General features: G+C 38.0%; 1 protein-coding gene across 3 annotated transcripts in view; it reads left to right on the top strand.

Moving 5' to 3' along the window:
• SPON1 (spondin 1) overlaps window positions 1-18629 on the top strand; it is a 230062-nt gene that overhangs the window by 103218 nt on the left and 108215 nt on the right. For all 3 annotated transcript variants that reach the window (XM_048070058.2, XM_013177720.3, XM_013177714.3), the window contains 2 exons: window positions 2224-2346; window positions 7055-7203. In XM_048070058.2, coding sequence (XP_047926015.1) covers window positions 2224-2346; window positions 7055-7203 — 272 coding nt within the window. The remainder of the gene's footprint in view (window positions 1-2223; window positions 2347-7054; window positions 7204-18629) is intronic.

The following is an 18629-nucleotide window of genomic DNA, read 5'->3' as shown; positions in this document are numbered from 1 at the left end:
ATGTATGCTGCATATAGGAATATATATGCATATATTAGGAGTATATATCTGCCTTTAAATTGATTTTCCATCTTAGCAGGAGCAGGGTGTGTTGTTAATATCTATGTATCAACAACTGACCACTCCCTTAGTATCAGCATACACATCTTCTTTTGATTTAAATTCCAGATTGCATAGCAGAACTCTTTCCAGGAGAAAATTCCCAAATTTTCTTGAAAAGTAGTAACTTTGTGCAGAAGTGCAGGGATGATTGTTATGGGGGTAATTCTTATTTCTTCTCCCTGCAAGTTTGGAATTGTTTTTCTTTAGTTTGAGCTATGCTGAGAAAAAAATATGCTTCTTTTGAGTTACTACTACACTGTCTTTCATTTTTACTAAACTGAATGTGTGCCAGTGAAGTATTTGATTGCACTTAATGAATGTGAAATCCCTGACTGTAGCCAAGAAACTTGTATGTCATAGTTTTGTGCCATTTCAACTATGGAAAAGTGTAAGTTAGACTTGTTAAAATAATATTGGACATTCAGTGTCAAATATGAAGTAAAAAGCCACCAAAATAAACAACAACAGTGAATTTGATTAATATTCCTGAAAAGAAAGCAGAAAAAGAATAGGACTATTAAATAAAGGATACGGAATCAAATTTAATGCCCATTTATCTTTAGAAGCCAAGTTATGTCAAAATTCTACTTTTTAACTTTTGCCATGTTTTTGAATAACAGCTTCATGTTCGAAGAATTCTAGTTGTCTATGATCAGTTCTGATAGTGGAAGGTGCATTTGGCCATTGCTAACTACACAATCTATTTGAAATATTAAACCTATCTGTTTAAAATATTAAAGACAGAAAACTTTAGCTTTCTTCTTCAACACCACTTTTGTTCTAGTCCAGATATGACATTAGATAAGGAGAAAACTATTGGCAATTTTGTAGATATCTGTATTGAGCTGCGTCCTGAAGTCACTGAATGAGGGAAACTACAGAAACACATAGTCTTAATAATGAAAGTTTTATGTTGCAGATACAGGTAAAACTGCAATACAGTCCCAATGTTTATGTTTTCAGAGTAGGCCGGAGCAGGTGATTCCTTTCTATTGGAAAGAAACATGTGAAACTCATATTCTCAGATCATCAGAAAGACTTCATTTCATTCTTACAAGAGGCAATTTGGTCAAGTCCTTAAACTCTTTTTACAGATAATAGTATGTCTTCTTATTGCCGGCTATTTTTTTTCCTGAGCATGCCCTAATTAACAAAAATAGAGTGCTGAGGATATGGATTAACTTTAAATTGTTGGTTTAGGTTTGGCTCTGGTTTTGGGGTTCGCATCTGATAACCTCCTCAAACCTGTACAGTTTAGAACTCAATTTAAGCTCAAGCTGTTCACCTAGATCATGATCCATGCTCCTACAAAATCTGTTCTGGAGACATGGAAAAATTGTTGAACTACTGACAACAACTGCTTTTTCTGGCTCTGTAGTCTCTTCACCATCACATGATGGTGAACCTGTCCAGGAACCTGTTGGTTATCATCTAGCTGAAGGAGTGAAGGACCCTCAAGAAAGACATAGTAGGAGTGTAATGCCATGGCAAAGCCATTCATCCAGCCTGCTGCCTACTCTCTGCAACTTGTTGAGAAGCCCCTGGAGAGAGAGTAGCCAAAAGAGCTGCTGGAGTTCCATGACAGCATCAGACTGCTCTCAGCTGCTCCATCCAACATCATGGGATGTCTCTCAAACCGAGACAGAGAATGGCTTGTGAGCAGGATATGTGTGCATGCAGAAACACCATTTCTGTTTTGTGCATGCAGAGGTTCAGCTGAGGCTCCAGAACAGGGCTGGTGCAGTTAATTATTACATCCCACTGGAGAACATATAGTCTAGCTGTTCAGAAGGTTCTGGTCTATTGTGTTTTGAGATCAACCGAGGTTTTGACCCAATCAGATAAGAAACAGAAATGCACTTGTTTTGAATCTGAGGACAACTATAATTGTAGTGTTGCATTCATTTAAAAAATGTAGATCTGAGTCATTACATCCACCCATAGATATGATCCCGTTACTTCAGAGATCCAGTTTCATGTAGCCCAACATTAAAAACAACAAACAAAAGTAGGCTTAGCTTAAATTTATTTATTGGAGTATTTATTGTGGCAACTTTGCTGTCATCTGTTGATAATGAATTGTAACACTTTTCAATAGGTAATTTTATTCTCCTTTTTCAGACTCAGCCTCAGAAGGTGTGACTGACAAACCAATTTTAGATTGTTGTGCCTGTGGAACTGCCAAATACAGGCTAACATTTTATGGAAATTGGTCGGAAAAAACACATCCCAAAGATTTTCCACGTGAGTATGTCTTTTACTAATGTTGTACTACATACACAGGGATAGTGTGGAGTGTTGGAGCTTGTTACAGCGTTATTTATTTACATCTCATTAGCGTAAATTATGACATTTATGCAGTGGTGCCAACACTCAGTATCGAAAATCCATGGATCCTTCTGAAAATGCTATACATTACAAATAAATTCTGAAGATTTGCTTCATGTTTTGAACTGAGATGTATTTTAGATTGCATTTTCAAGATTTCTTTGTAATAAGAAAGGGTTTTTTAGCTTTCCTTTTCTATCAGGTCTATCAGGGTTTTTAAAATTCTGGCCTACAAAATCAGTATTCTTGTTTTCTTGTTGCAATAATCCAAGTAATTGTAAAAAGATGAAGTTACAAAAAAATGTATTATACATTTATTCTTTCATTACTGGCTTCACAGTCTGTGGCAATAAAGGCAAGGAAATTATTTGAGAACATGAGTCAAATTTATTGGTCGTTAAACTTTGTTAGGTTGTCTGTGGCTGATGTTTATTATGTAGCCTTTATATGTCTTTTTTATTTATTTATTGCAGTCAGTGTCAGAATATAATCATGGAGCTTAAATATGGTTTGTGTATCTGCTTGTGGTTCTAACAGTCTAAGCAATATTGCTTACATTGATTCTTTAGTACATTTTAAGTTGAACGTACCATTGTTCAAATATTATTTGTCAGTGTAATGCATGGGAGATAAAATAAGCCGAGTGAGTAATTGTGGGAATGCTCCTTTAGGCTATTGGATGATCTATGTGTCTGCTGAATGTCACACTTTGTATGCATTATTAGTATGGATTCAGCTGGTGGTTAGAAATTGGGCATAACAAAACAATTGAAAACTATGAAATTACTGTGACTTAATGATGTAATAGGCAGGGAAAAATGCCTTTTTCTTTTAAATCCAAGTCAGTGAACACATTGAGGGTACAGGTGAAGTAAGCAAGTTAGAATAATTTGCCACAACACTGGACTCTGTATACTGTTCTTTCTTCCCAGTTACACAGTGGTAATTTTGATTAATGTGTTTTACTTCAAAAACTAGAGAAGACTGATTGAAGAAAAAAACACACAACATTAGCAGGATCAATCCCAGTAAAAAAGATGATAAAATTTTACAATGAAATTCCTGAAAGCTGAGAAAAAGATCTTTCATCCAAATGTAGTCATAATAAAAATGAAAACTAATGATTAATGTTATTCTTTATAATTTTGAACTTGTGCAGTAGTTACATTAAAATAAAGTGCTATTTATGATAGGCTGTAGTAAATCACTCGTTATTTGGCAAGCCATCATGTTAGCAAAACAAAGCAAAAAAACCCGCTTTAGTCTTATGCCATCAGTATGGCTGAAATAAAAAACAGATCATAAAACTTTTATTTCACTTCTTTTCTTAAATAATCTTCTGACTTGCTTTAAGTATCCCCAGTAATAAGTAATCTGTTCTTTAGCTTTTCTCCAAAGAACTGCTTTTGCCAAATAAAGAATTTTGCTATCAAACAAAATGTTTCTGGAAAGTACTGGGCAAAACTGTTAATCCCAGGAAACACTTTTGGGATATTCACAGATTCCATTTTTTATACCAGTGCAATTAAAATACCTTTTTTTTTCCATTGAATTTAAAAACATATTGTGTGTTTAGGAGTCATCAGACTCTATAAAACATTGCTCAGAAAGAAAACAGTGCAACACAATCTTGTTCTGAGTGTGCTAGCCATAAAGTGAATGGAGAGAGGTGTACCATGGCTGTTGAAAGGGTTCAAAAACTAATTTATATTTTATAATAAAACATTTTCCCTTTCATGAATCTCAGAGAGACTGAAAATTTTTAATTACACAAATGAGCACACTAAGGCTTAAGAAAACCAAGCATGCTTTTTGGTTAATTTTTTAATTTTTGCACATTGTTTTAGCTCCTGATAATAGGACTAGTGGAAGCGGAATATTTCATTTGTTACTAAATCTGGCTCAAGGGGAATTATTAAATTTCCTATCACATTCTTCTGATCAGACAAAAAATGTCTTTACATATGCCCTGTGGCTTAAAAGTACTTATTCTCTCTGGGTATCATCCACGTATGTGTGCTCTCCATCATGATTTCATACGGCACATCTGCAAGATATGTCAGAGGATACATTCTCATGTGTGATGACACCTTGATCAATATGCAAAATATGCATATAAATGTGTAAATTGAGGAACTACTTACACAAAAAAAAGTGAAATAACACCATTGGAAAGATGTCTGTATTCTGTTTGCTGTCTTAGCAATTGGTTAGTGAAAGTGGACTGGTGATACAAAATAGCTCTGGCCCTATTTGACTCACATTATTTCATGTTGAGAAGTGTCTTTGGTGTTTAGAGGAAAAAGTTTAAGAAACTGTATTGAGTTCTCTTCATTCTTACAGAAACAGAAGGTTAGAGGTGAAGAGTGAAACATTTGCAAATTTGTGGCATGCTTTGAATAGCTCATTTGGTCAAGAAGGGAGGCCAGCTGCCTTGTGGGCAAATCCAACAGCTTTAAGAAGAGGTTGGCTGGAAGAGGCTGGGCGTTAGTTGCGAAGGCATCAGACGTTCTTGCCCAGTTTAGGACAGGGAAGGAGAGAAGCTTTGGAGCACGTGGAACAATTAATTTTACTGAACATTTAAGGGCTGTCTGGTTCCTCTCTGTAGTGATACATTTTTCGTTTGTAGGGAGCAGGTGGAACCATCTCTTTCAATAAGTTTTAGTGTCACTGTGTTTCAGGGAAAGTTGCTGTCTGTGACTAGTGAGATAGTTAGACCTGTGTGCTAAGAAGAAAGTATGGGCAGAACTGGGGGTCCCATCACTGAAGGTGAATGATGCCCTCTGTGGTTTGAAAAGGTGCCAGTGTATATTCGAGGAGCAAGAATCAGATCTTTGATCAGGAAACCATCTTCTGACATTGTAGTCTCCTACTGGGGGGAGGTGGTGGTGGAGTTTAGTATCTGTTTTTCTCCATTTGGGATGCACTTTCTGATTAGCTTTAATGGACTCTGAAAACATCAAGTCTGCTGTAATTCAGCGCTCAGTAAGTTTATTTTGGTTCAAGCAAACCTCTGGAGGCTCTGTTTGCTGTGCTGCCGGGCCACCTCCCCTCATCTATCTATTCTGCTTGCCACGCTTTTCTAGCTTTTTTTCCCATACCATTGTTCATTTTTTATTTCTAATCTACTTTCTATTTTCCTGTGATTATGTTACTGCATCTGACTTTATCTATTCAATTCTCTATACTGTCTTTTTCAATTTCATTGTCCCACCTTTCACATTTTAAATTTGCATTCCTTTTGTTTACTTCATTATTCATTTTTCATTCATTTATTCTAGTTTTCAACTGGTTTTACCGCTCCTCTCTTCCTTTTGCATTGCAAAGAAAAATGTTAAATATTGTCTCACTCCATCATTCTGTCTCCCTCATCTCCTACAGTTTTTGCACTGTTACCATACTGTCTGCTTGTGTGAGTAGTTCATTTTCTCATCCTTTTCCTTTAAGCTGATATCTTTGCAGAGTGCTATTTGACACTTAAGTGAATTCATTTTTATTTCCAATACTGTGGGACTTCTGTGACTCCTTATTTCTGCTCATTTCTCTTTTCCATTTCATCAGACTTCTCTAACATTTTCTCTTTAAACTTTTACGTTTTTTCTTTTCCTGTTCAACAAGACAAGAAACCAGAAGAGGAATCCCTTTGTCTAGCTCTACAACGCTTACGCTATGAGAAATCAGAGCACGTAAACTAAGCAACTATAGAAGCACCAAAACTTGCTTCTTCACTCCCTCCTAAATTAAAGGGAACCACTATTAATGGTTGAAGGGGGGAAAAAAAATGTGACACAGCATATGTGTACCTTAAGTGTGAGCATGCAGAGAAAACAGCCATGTGAGTGTCCATAAGAGCATTCCTTTACCAGTATTTCAAGTTTCTTGGAAGGATAGCTAGGCACAATTTGCTGATGGGAAGCAAACTTACCATCTCCTTTTCATCAGCTGCTCGAGGGAGGTTTTTGCCTTTAAGCACTTTATATCTCTGCCTGATAATGTTTGGGCACAAAGCTGAAAAGGCTGTAACAGTTAATGACATTGTAGTCATGCTTATATCTACCCTTTGCCGGTAATCTCCTGTCACCACCCAAAAATAAATCAAGTGGACTGCTGCAAGAAACCAGTATGGAAGTGACTTGTTAAATCTTTGAGTAGTCAAAGATTTAACTGAAGTCTTCCCTTGCAAGTTTCATCCTCATAAATATTTTATATGGAAACCTAAAATTAAAGGATTTTTAAACTTCTCGAAGAAGCTCAAGTGAAGAAAAACTATGCTAAGCCTGTATGAAACTATCTGTTTGGGGGAGATACTTGATCAGCTGGAATACAATCTTTCTCTCAATTTCTATGTTATATCCAATAACTACTGACACATTATGCTTTATTTCTGTAGTTCACTGGTTTGCCCGTAGTACTCTAAAGATATGATGTTTTAATGTAGTCAGAACTGGCAGCATGCAGCACATGTAGAAGTTTTGTGCTGGTAAAGATGGGGCACTTTGAACTCTTCATTTTGATGAAAGATTAGGAATTATGCTTTGAGCCTCTGATGATGGTTTTGATGTTACAAGTCAGTATGTTGATAAACTCTTAATTTTCTCTTTTTTTATTTTTTTTTTCCTGAAAGGGCGCACCAACCATTGGTCTGCAATCATTGGTAGCTCTCACTCAAAGAACTACATCCTTTGGGAGTATGGAGGATATGCAAGTGAAGGTGTCAAACAAGTTGCAGAGCTGGGGTCCCCAGTCAAGATGGAAGAAGAAATTCGACAGCAGGTAAGGTGCAGTGTAATAACATGCTTTAAAAAAATGCATCCTACCTTGTACTGTGAATGATTTGTCACTGCCAATGTCCATGAATGTAATTTTGCTGGCTAATTTTCAGTCAAGAACATTAGAAAAGCTGCCTGTTTTTCTAGACTCGTTCTTACTCTGACATTTTTTGTGTCTGTGAAGGACAAGTTATAGTGTTGTGAGCTCAGATCTTTGTGTCATTCAAGACATATATCAGAGGTATAAAAGTAAAATTCATCTTTTCTAGCTTAATCATGAAGATGAGAGTTTATTAAAGGAACACCTTGAAGATGGCAAGCGGTATGCCATATTCCTCTTTGAAGTGTTGATCTTGTTTACAGTAGGTGGTAGCATTAATAGTACTCTTTTTCTCTGGGACACACCATTTGCAGTTAGCTGCAGATTCATCCAAGTTAGGAATGCTCTTACAGGAGAGTGAGGTGATATTTATTGCTGAATAGGAAGACTTTACACAACTGCAGTAATAAAACTTGATGAATCAGGTTTATGGCAAAAGAGTCTTTACAGTCTTTATCATCCTGCAGAGGATTGATTTAGCTTAACAGAAATCAATCTTTCAAGTAGTTTATAGATTATTTTCATTTTGTTACATCAAGTAATAAGCAAACAATAAAATATACTGGGACATGGTCATGATTATTATTAGAATGTGTACCTCCACGAAATTCAAGGACTCACTGGTAACTCAGGTAAGAGAGAGAAAATGTAGATATTAGTACATATAATAAAGCTGTACATACAATTTTATGTAGCTGTATGTGTAGGTAAGTCTGTATATAATGTAAATAGTTATGATTGTACTACATGAGAAAGAAGGCTTCCTGATTCCCTTGGTACAGTCTAATCTAAGGAATGATCTGGTGTAATAGCTGGGTAGTACCTAGAACCAGTTTATCAATGTATGCTGTAATGTCGATTAAATGGGTCTACTAGTTCAATAGGGCTACTAAGATGATTAGGTCACTAGAGCATCTGTCATATGAAGAGAGGCTGAGAAAGCTGGGCTGGTTTAGCTTGGAGATGAGAAGACTGAGAGGGGATTTTATCAATGTGTATAAATATCTGAAGGGAGGGTGGCAAGAGGATGAGGCCAGACTCTTCTCAGCGGTGCCCAGCAACAGGACAAGAGGTAGCAGGCACAAACTGAAATAGAGGAAGTTCCAGCTGAATATGAGAAAACACTACTGTGGGAGTGACAGAGTGCTGGAACAGGCTGCACAGAGGGGCTGTGGAGTCTCCTTCCACAGAAATAATTCAAAACCCACCTGGATGCCATCCTGTGCAACCTGCTCTATGTGACCCTGCTGGGCAGTGGGTTGGACTGGATGGTCTCCAGAGGTCATCCCTTCCAACCTCAGACATTCTGTGATTGTATGAAATCTGGTAAAATTTGATAAAAACCTTCTGTTTCTTTTCAATGTGTTTAAGTTGGGATAATATTTTTGAGAAAAAAATGAGGTAAAGTTCTATAACCCTGACAGCAGAGCTAGTAATATGAGGAACTAATTTGTGGACATTTCATTGAAGCTTTTTTTCTTTTATTGCACTTTATCCCTTGCAGTATCCCTCGCCTGCCTTGAAATCTGGTAATGTTGTTTCCTTCCCCACCCTTGAGCAACCTCAGGATCAATTTCTCACTTTCCCATTTCTTATTCCACCTGTATTTCCCCCATGTGTTGTCCTCCCAGCCTTCTCTTGTGCGCTCGCAGGAGGATGCAATTCATTAAAACTGCTCCACCAAGCTGCCCTTGAGCTGCAGTTAGGCACAAGTAAGGCAATTTCTGTGCTCAGATCTGGTGCCGGGAGCTGGAGCTGCATGCAGCAGTGCAGGGCTGGGCTGCAGCCCTCGTCTGAAGCACACCCCAACAAGGTGGTGGGCTTCTTAGGAGGCCGCACTAGAGCTTGGAAATCTGCTCTCTGCTGTGTTTGCTAGGCTGTAACTTAGGTGAATACATAGGCACATACTTATGCAACTGGTCTCTGTGTAATTGATGCTCTCTAAGGTTTTATTCAGACCAAAACCCACCAAACAAATCTAATGATTTTTATGATATCATTAGTAAAATTTTACTCTTCGTGTGTGAAAGAAAAAGGAAAAAAACAGTGTGTGTTTTTTTTTTTTTAAATGAAGCTATTTTCTTTTAATGGAGCTTTGTTAAGAAGTGCCCTAACAATTATGTATGATTAACTAAGGATTCTCAAGCGTGAACGCTTCTGTTCTCCATTTGACAGACTGCTGAATCATCAGCAGCTTTTCTTCTTGACTGAGCACCTTCGAATGCTCTGGTTTGTTGTTACTGTAAAGAGCCTGTACGATATTTTTGCATGGATGGTCCTGGGTACTGCAAACTTGCTTTGCAGTTTGTTTATCTGGGAGAACTTAAAGGAGTTAATCAACCTTTTTGGTAAACTTTCCTTGGCAGCCTGGAAGGAAAGCACAGAGCACACTAGTTTTCCTAAAACAATCTGTCACGTGGTTGATGTGTACAATTGGATAATTCATGCGTCACCTTCAGGGGTTGTACATGAACAAACAAAGGATGGAAAAGGAAAGATGTGTGCAGAAGAATGTTCACTGACCTCATATATCTCCAAAATGTACTCACTCTTTTACTTCAGGACACTTTGGTTTTCAGAAAGTCTGATTAGTCCAAGATCTATCATTTAAAAAACTGCCTGTTCAATACAAGCAAATACAGAATTTGAAAGGGGGAATACTGCATCCATATTGTGATTGCTTTGTTAAAATAAAAAAATGGCTAAAATACGCAAACATCAAAAAGAATAAAATGTAAAGCTAAAGATTATATAAGGAAATGTAACAAGATGGAAATAGAGCCAGTCTTATTCTGCCTTGGTTCCAATGTCTTGCACCTAAAGAAAAACTCGCTTGTTTTTGTCTAATTGTTTTAGGATAAATACCAAGTTATTTTACCATTAAATATTTTAAAAACGTGGATAAAAAGTATTCTATACCTTACTGCTATCTCTGCTAACTGCAGTGGGTGCTCTCTGCTTATTCCCAGTGGACACAGAGATGGCATTCCTTACAGATTTGGTTTAATGCTCTCTGAAATGTCAGGAAAGGGGGTGACTTTTTCCATTGTCTTCAGTGGCCTTAGGTTAGAGGTGACTTTGCTTCCAGACCTTTGAGAAGAGCAAGTTCTTCTTTCCAGTCAGATGCCTGTAAACAATTTTTTCGATATAATTTATGTGAAGACAGTTTCCTAATAGAAGATAAAACCTGAGCTATCCCAAGCTTTCTACAAGTGAAAATATGTAATTGTTATGATTCTATCCATACATTTACTTTTACAAAATAGGTCTGGTAAGATTTTTTTTAATCTATCCTAAATACATATAGAATTTAGTGCACCTTAGTATATATATACTGAAGAAAAAAAAGGTAGTAAAAATGAAGCTGATTTCATTTTGATTGATCCTGGCTGGTTTTTTTGTTTGTTTTGTTTGTTTTAAATGTAATTTTAGTATTTTGGCTGAGTAACTACCATTTCATTACCTGTTTCTTAAAACAGCACTGCATTTTTTCATAGAAAAATGGGGTCATTAGATTTTTCTGACTGAAGCTAGTAAATTACCTGAATTACAAAGAAGAATCTGCTGTATATTGATTATTTTGTTATATCACTTTGAAAATTATTATCATGTTTACTGAAAGAGGCTCAAAATTTTGTTTATTATTAATAATCTGTTATTACAGAAGTTAAAATTAGCTAACCAACCAGGGAGGTTCAGCTGAGTTGCACTTGTGCTTGACAGAACAGCTGAAAATTGAACACTTAATCAAGCTTTGGAGAACAGGATACCCCTAACAAGGGCTAAAAATAAGGCTGCTTTGCACTTGAAAGTTGTGATTGCTGCAGAAATAGTTCAGGCTGTGCTTATTTAAAGCAGATAAAAATTAGTGAAAATATGCCTTCATTGCAGGTGGAGGTTAAACCATACACAGGTTGTTTTGTCTCGTGCCAATACTGATATTTCTGCTACTATTATTATTGATGGAAACTAGAGGAAGCTGGCTGGGATGTCTGTCTTTGCCTACCCAAACCTTTGGTGAATGGCATCACTGTCCTCCCAGGGCCCCCACTCCACCTCAGTCCTTGGGGCAGGGATTTGGCTTCCCAGCAGCTTTTCAGAGGCCCCAGCCTCTCTCTCTCCATTGAAAAGATAGCCACATTTAGGAAATATTAATATGTCCAAAAAGTCTAATGTGAAAAGTACAGCCACTGTTGTTTTAAATAGTCCAAAGCCCCTTTAGGTTTCTGTCCAAAGCCCGTAGAAACTTTCAGTGGATTCTGGACTTGGTCTAATAGTGAAGTAGTAAAACCCTGTCCCAGCATGCTTTCTAGTTTAGTTAGAGCCTCATTGCATGTTTTTAAGGCTGTATTTAATCTAATTCTGGATAGATCAAGCTGCTTGATTGTAAATTTGAATCTACACTTTTGTTTGCTCTGTTAGATTCCTCTATTGCTCTGTGCATACACCACCACCGTAAATTACAGTACTAAGTTCTTAGGCCTCCTGAAAATGCTAAGTGGTAGATTTTCCATCCTTTTCCTTTGGAAAATATATACTGTCTAATAATTTAAAACCTTGTGCATTTTGGTAGAAGTTTTGAAATGCCTTACTATGCTAAATTTCTTGAGGAGTTTCTGCCGAAAAGAAACTGTTGTCTGTTTATGTCATAAAGGGAAGTTTATCTACCAGTAAACATCTCATACTATCGGGTTCAGACAACCTCTTATAGGACAACCTCCATTTTCTCTAATAAACTACTGTTGGAAACTCCATTTAGGATGATTCCCAGTTTGCGTTGCTTTCTTTAAAACAAGCAAGCAAACAAAGCTGTTCATCACAATTGCATTCTTTTTTAGTATTTGTTGATGATAACAATTTGCTTCTCTAATAAGAAACAAAGCTCATGTTGAATGCTGTGCTGTTTTCATATTCATGACCATATGAATAATTGTTGTGAGCACTATGCCAACGGAGGTCAAAATACAGCATTCATTTTGAAAAGTTATCTTTAAAAATGCCTTTTTTCTGACAACTATTAAAAAAGAAAAAAAAAGTCAAATAATACTGAATTTTCTATCTGACTACTGATTTATAAGGCAGAAACTTAAAAATCACTGCTCTTTTAAAGGAAAGAGAAAATCAACTTTGTTTCTGATATAACAGTAAATATGTTTCTACAAATCTGTATTCTGAAGAAAGTGCAGAAAATCCAAAATTTAACTTTTTTTTTCACTGTTTTATTGCTGTAGGCTTATATAAACAACACAGGCACTGTGTGTTCTCATCAGTAAGCTAGTCTCTAATTGGAATTATATTGCAAAAGCTTTTGTTGTGCAACTGTTAAGCAATCTTGTTTTAGCCTAAAAAATAACTACACATGTGGAATGTTCACTTTGAGATATAAAAAAGAAAAGAGATTCAGTGAGGACAGTTAAATAAGTAAATAAAAACACACAATCTTTTAGTAAAAGCTTCACTTCCATTTCAGTCATACAAGTTATTGTGATGTTGGTGAAAACAGTCTCTGTAAATACTGGAAAATGTATATCATTTCTCTCAAAGGAGCTAGTTCTGAATAGTACAAAGCAGCTTGATTCAGTCTGAACCATTAATGACATTTTTAAAAAAAAATTAGGTTTTGACTAATAAATATTAGGTGGTATATTATTTCTTGGGCCAAAACATGAAAGATTCAGCACACTTCTAATAGTTCATGCAGTCAGCCAATAAAAATGAATAGAAAAATGTGTGTTTATTGAGTACTCTGAAAATATCATTGTGCTGTGGATAAGCTCTTACTCATTAGAGCACAGTCCTTATGGCATAGTCAAACCATGTGTGGTTCTTCTGTTTGAAGGATTGTGAGAACTGGCAGACACTGAACACATTTTGTGCAAACTGTCCTTTTATGATTGTGGTAATCTCCCTGGTTTAGAACACCAAGCAAAATACAATTTTGAAATTTTGCTCAGCTTTGGCTCAAAACTTGAGCAAAATAGCGGCTTGGTAAACAGCTCCTTTTCATATTATTTGTCAAGTTGCTTTTTGCGAGGGTTAGTAATACAACCAGGAAAATGCTGTAAAGTTACTGGAAACTTGCTCTGTCAGTAGAGTTGCAAGTCCCTGTGGAACACTGTGGTTGCCATTGCTGAGCTGGATTTGTGTTGCATCTTTAATCCACGTGTATTTGTATTAGGTATGTGCAGGCCTAGGCCAGCTGTCCCAGAGAAATTAAAATGCTTTCTGCTGCTGCAGATCAGCCTGTGGAAATCTGACAGAATTTGTGCACTCCTGTGATCTAGGAACTTTTGTGCCAGTCTGCAGTTGTGTTTTGTGTGGGACAGGCATTTCCTTTGCAAAAAACACCAGCCTTTGTGACTCAACGTGACTGGTGCGGCCATGCCACAGAGAAGAGGGCAGGCGCATGCCACTGCTCTCCCAAGAGTTGTCTCAGTGTGTTGCGGTGCACCTCGCATTGCAGAAAATCTCTTCACCTACTTAAAATTTGAAAATTTCTTCTCCGAAGGAGTAGCCAGGCAGGCATTGGAACAGATTGCCTAAGGGAGGTGGTGGAGTCACCATCCCTGGGGGTATTTAAGGAAAGGTTGGCTGTGGTACTTAGGCACATGGTTTAGTGGGTGACGTTGGTAGCAGGGTGATGGTTGGACCAGATGATCTTGAAGGGCTTTTCCAACCTTAATGATTCCATGAAAGACACTTCTCCCTCCCTGTGCTGAACACCTTGCCTGTGCTCCGCCTGCAAACAGATCTCCAGCAGGCTCAGAAACGGGGAAATTCCCCCCAGTTAAATCGGCCTTCAGGCCATCATTTCCATTCAGAAGGGAAATATAAGGAGTGCTGTGCTGTCAGTGCCAGGGACGCTGGCGCCCTTGTCGGGGCTGCTGGCAGTGGCCGGCTGCTGCGGCCTGGTGTCTGCTGCCCACCTGCTGTGGCAGTGAGGCAGGAGGCCACAGCCGAGGCCTACGCTCTCCTCACAGGCCTCAGCGGTTATCGACAGCGCCCTGTCTGGCTTCGTCTCTTGTCGGCCTGGTTCTGCTGCTAATGGGCAAGTAGAGACAACATGGAAAAAATATATTTATCGTTATTTTATATTTTCTGTGCTTTTAACAGCATTTACTATTTGATAATAAGGTAGCTTGATTTTTCAAACGCAAGGCTTTGAACTCTCACCTTGCTTTACGGATTCTGGAGGCTTCACACCTCTGAGTTGTATGGGTCTTTGAAGTTTTGCTCTCTGAATAATTAGCCAGTTATTGATATGAAACAATTTGCATAATCAAACAAGGAATTAAGGTTTTAACAGTTTGTTCAACAGTTAGTTTCTTTTCATTTGCCGTAAGTTGACTTGATGCTTATTTTGTTCCAATTATCACATTTCTAATATAAAATAGGAAGAAATGCATTTCAATAAAGTCCAATAATCAGGTTCTCTTTGAATTAAAAACAGTCAAACAAGATAAGCATTTTGTTTGCTCTCTTGAAGGGTATCTCCTGAAGAAAAATAAATAAATAATAACTCAAAGCCTCAGCAAATTCTTACGTTATATCTGGCCGAAGTAGGACCAACACATATTCCTACCCTTTTTAATGTCTGTAATAATTGAAAGGAAATGTCTTCTGTTCAAGACAGTATGATTGGATTGCTATACGTTATTTGCTAATTTCAAAGTCTTTTAAAATATCTTGTCTTTTCATTTCCTGCAGTTACGTGTTATCATACTGTTTTGCTGTCATAAAACTCTTTACTATTCTGAAGCAGACTCATCCAGTATAAAGATGTGGTGAAATTACTTTAAAATTATTTCCTTTCAGTCTGCTACTGTAGTATTTTTAAAACGTGAACATGCTGGATACATTGATGCCTCTTGTACTGCTAGTATAAAGGGACAAACTCGATCTGATAGCAGAATTTCAGCACTCCTACCATCAGACTTTGGTCAGAGAAATCAGTCTGAGCTGGAGTTACTGCTTGCAGCTACTCTGTTTTGGAATGGCAGCTCTAAATCCTAGTAAGACTCACCAAATGCATTCGATAAATGACTCTGAGGCACTAGGGAACTGGTTTGGAGCAACACAAGCAGAATGTTAAGTAACACAAACTATAGAAGATCAAACACGAATAACATTGAATTGTGTGGCAGGTATACAGAGCTGGCATGTAGGCTCCTTTTTCCCTGGGAGATATTGGCTAAACTCCTGTTGACCTGTTTTTTTAAGGGTCAGAGTGCCATTAAAAATTAAATTAAAGAAGGGTTTACTTCTCTCTGAATACTCTCATCTGCAGAGGCTTTACCGGTGATTAAAGTGCAGTGGCTGCATAGCCAGCGGCCTTCAGCTACCTATTAATGGGGTGCTGCAACTGCTAAAGAAGTGCCTGAACTCTCATTAACAGCATTTGTCAGGAGCCACAGGATCTTCCCCTCTTTTCTCTCTTGTTGGATTGTAAATATTGTTCAGAGGAACAGCATGACATAACAGCTGAAGCTGAAGAGTCCTACTAGCTCATTTGACTTGCAAATGTTTAATCAGAGAAATTAACTTAAAAACTAAGAAAAAAAAACACAACATAATTTCAAGTTCATCATTCTGGTATTAGCTTTTCAGCATCTTTATTGTTTAAGAACCTCAATTAAGAACCATGTTACCTTGATTACATCAAATGCTTATTTTCACCTGAAGTCCAGCAGAACACTCAGAAAAATACTGTATGCAAATATCATACGTATTTCAAAAAACTAATATAGATGGAAAAATATGAATATTACATTGCTTAGATCATTTGCTAAGACAGCTCCTCTCAGTTAAATTTCTAGATCAATACTGATTTCAGAATCTATTTATTGCCTTTACTGTTTTAATGAATAGGTATAATCACGTATTAGGTCTTATATAAACATTAATATATAACAAACCAACTGGCCCAAGCTACTGAAGAGAGAGGTTATTCATTGGTCTATACCCCAACTTTTAACTTTGTTTTCTTAGATTGCTTTTCCAGATTTGGAGGACCTGTGATGTGTTGTGGTTTACTGAAGTTTTTACTTCACTAAAAACTGAAACAGAACTACTCAATTGGGTTGGGAAGTTAATGCTGTTGACTAGTCATTAGTTTGAAAAAGAATGATAAGCTTGCAGACTGTACATTTATCTGGAATTTGCCAGTCAAACACTGGAATAAAATGATGGATGAATTTAGAAACTGTCATATATGCTGGGAATTGAAATAGATGCAAGAGTGAACTCTGGGCTTAGATGAAAATGGCAGTTATTGTCATGAATTTCTGATTACAAACTATCTGGAATTCTTTTATAAGGATGTTATTGGATTCTCTGCTAGTCAATGTTTTCTTTTAAACATGGGTCCAATCATTCATATTATTCTTGTTTCAGTCAGTCACTGATGACTTCAAATAAATACCATTACTTTATCATGGGCAATACTCTGTTATTCCAAGAACTTCTGTGGAAAAAAATGTATACAGAAATGGTTGGAAAGTAGAAGGTTGACAGCAGAGTGGAGTATTTATTACCTTTGTTGATATTTACCAATATGCGATGAGAAGATTGTAGCAAATGATATGAAATATCAGGCTCAAAAGTAGGCATATTGTTAACTAAAAATGCTCTATTGAAAATTTGTTTTCACATAGCATTTTGGAATTTTATGTGAGATAGCAATCTGAATCACGTGTATGTGAATGCTTTCCCAGGATAAACAGTGAGTACCTCAAATGCTTATTTTCTTCTTAATGACTTAGAAGAGGCCAGCACTGTACATGGGGTGCTCTATGATGCATTTAAATACATTATTCTCTACATATTATATATAATTATCTATTTTGGACAAGTCAGTTTATTCTTTTTAGCATATTTAGTTTTATACAACACTGACCAGTCTTGGTGAAGGAAAACAAAAGATGAATTAAGTGTCTGGATCAGTTATTTTATTTGCAGAAAAGGAAGGTATCTTAAAATTACCATCGGTGAAATGTTCCCTATAAATCAATAATACTAATTTAGATGTTGCGGAATGCAATCATTCCCTCCCCTCCACCCCCTCTCCAGCCCCCCCACTCCCTTTCCAGCCCCCAGCACTATCACCCCCCCACCCCCCGAACTAACTTCTTCAATACTTTCAATAGCTTTAATACATTTAATACTCTTATTTAAGAGTAAATATCTATGTAGAAAACTGAGCTCTTTAAAATAGTTTCTATTTTTAAATCCCATTGAAATACAGAAAGATGGATAAAGGAGTGCCCATCACAGGTCTTGAAATGGCCGCAGGGCCTGTCACAGGGCTTGAAATGGCTACAGGGCCCATCACAGGGCTTGAAATGGCCGCATGGCCTGTCACAGGGGTTGGAATGGCCACACGTCCCATTACAGGGCTTGGAATGGTTACAGGGTCTGTCAGAGGGGCTTGAAATGGCCGCATGGCCCGTCACAGATCTTGAAATGGCCGCATGGCCCGTCACAGATCTTGAAATGGCCGCATGGCCTGTCACAGGTCTTGAAATGGCCGCATGGCCCGTCACAGATCTTGAAATGGCTGCAGGGCACGTCACAGGTCTTGAAATTGCCGCAGGGCCTGTCACAGGTCTTGAAATGGCCGGAGGGCTTGTCACAGGGCTTGAAATGGCTGCAGGCTTGTCACAGGGCTTGAAATGGCTGCAGGCTTGTCACAGGGCTTGAAATGGCTGCAGGCTTGTCACAGGGCTTGAAACGGCCACATGGCCTGCCACAGGTCTTGAAATGGCCACACGTCCCCTTACAGGGCTTGGAATGGTTGCAGAGTCTGTCAGAGGGGCTTGAAATGGCTGCATGGCCTGTCATGGGGCTTCGAATGGCCACAGGGCTCACCAGAGGGCCTGGAATGGCCGCAGGGCACATCACAGGTCTTGAAATGGCCGCAGGGCTCATCACAGGTCTTGAAGTGGCCGCATGGCCCGTCTCAGATCTTGAAATGGCCACATGGCCTGCCACAGGGGTTGGAATGGCCGCTGAGCCTGTCACAGGGTTGGAGCAGCCACACAAGGATTAGAATGGCTGTACGGCCTGCCACGGTGGTGGGAGTGGCTGCAGGGTTTTTCATAGTGGTGGGATTGGTTGCAGTGTCTATCACTGTGGTGGGAGTGGCTATAGGGTCTGTCACAGGGCTTCGAGTAGACACATGGCCTGTCACAGGGCTTAGAATGGTCACAGAGCCTGTCTTGGGTTGGAATGGCTGCAGGGTCTGTCACTGGGTTTGTAGGGGTGTTGATTGCAGCTCAGCTAAGTTGTTGACTGATTTACAGCCATGAAAATTAACATTCTGTTTTCTTAAA

Source organism: Anser cygnoides, chromosome 5, assembly GCF_040182565.1.
Source record: "Anser cygnoides isolate HZ-2024a breed goose chromosome 5, Taihu_goose_T2T_genome, whole genome shotgun sequence".
NCBI lineage: Eukaryota > Metazoa > Chordata > Aves > Anseriformes > Anatidae > Anser > Anser cygnoides.
The sequence above is the reverse complement of the archived record's forward strand: the minus strand, read 5'-3'. Positions and strand labels throughout refer to the sequence as shown.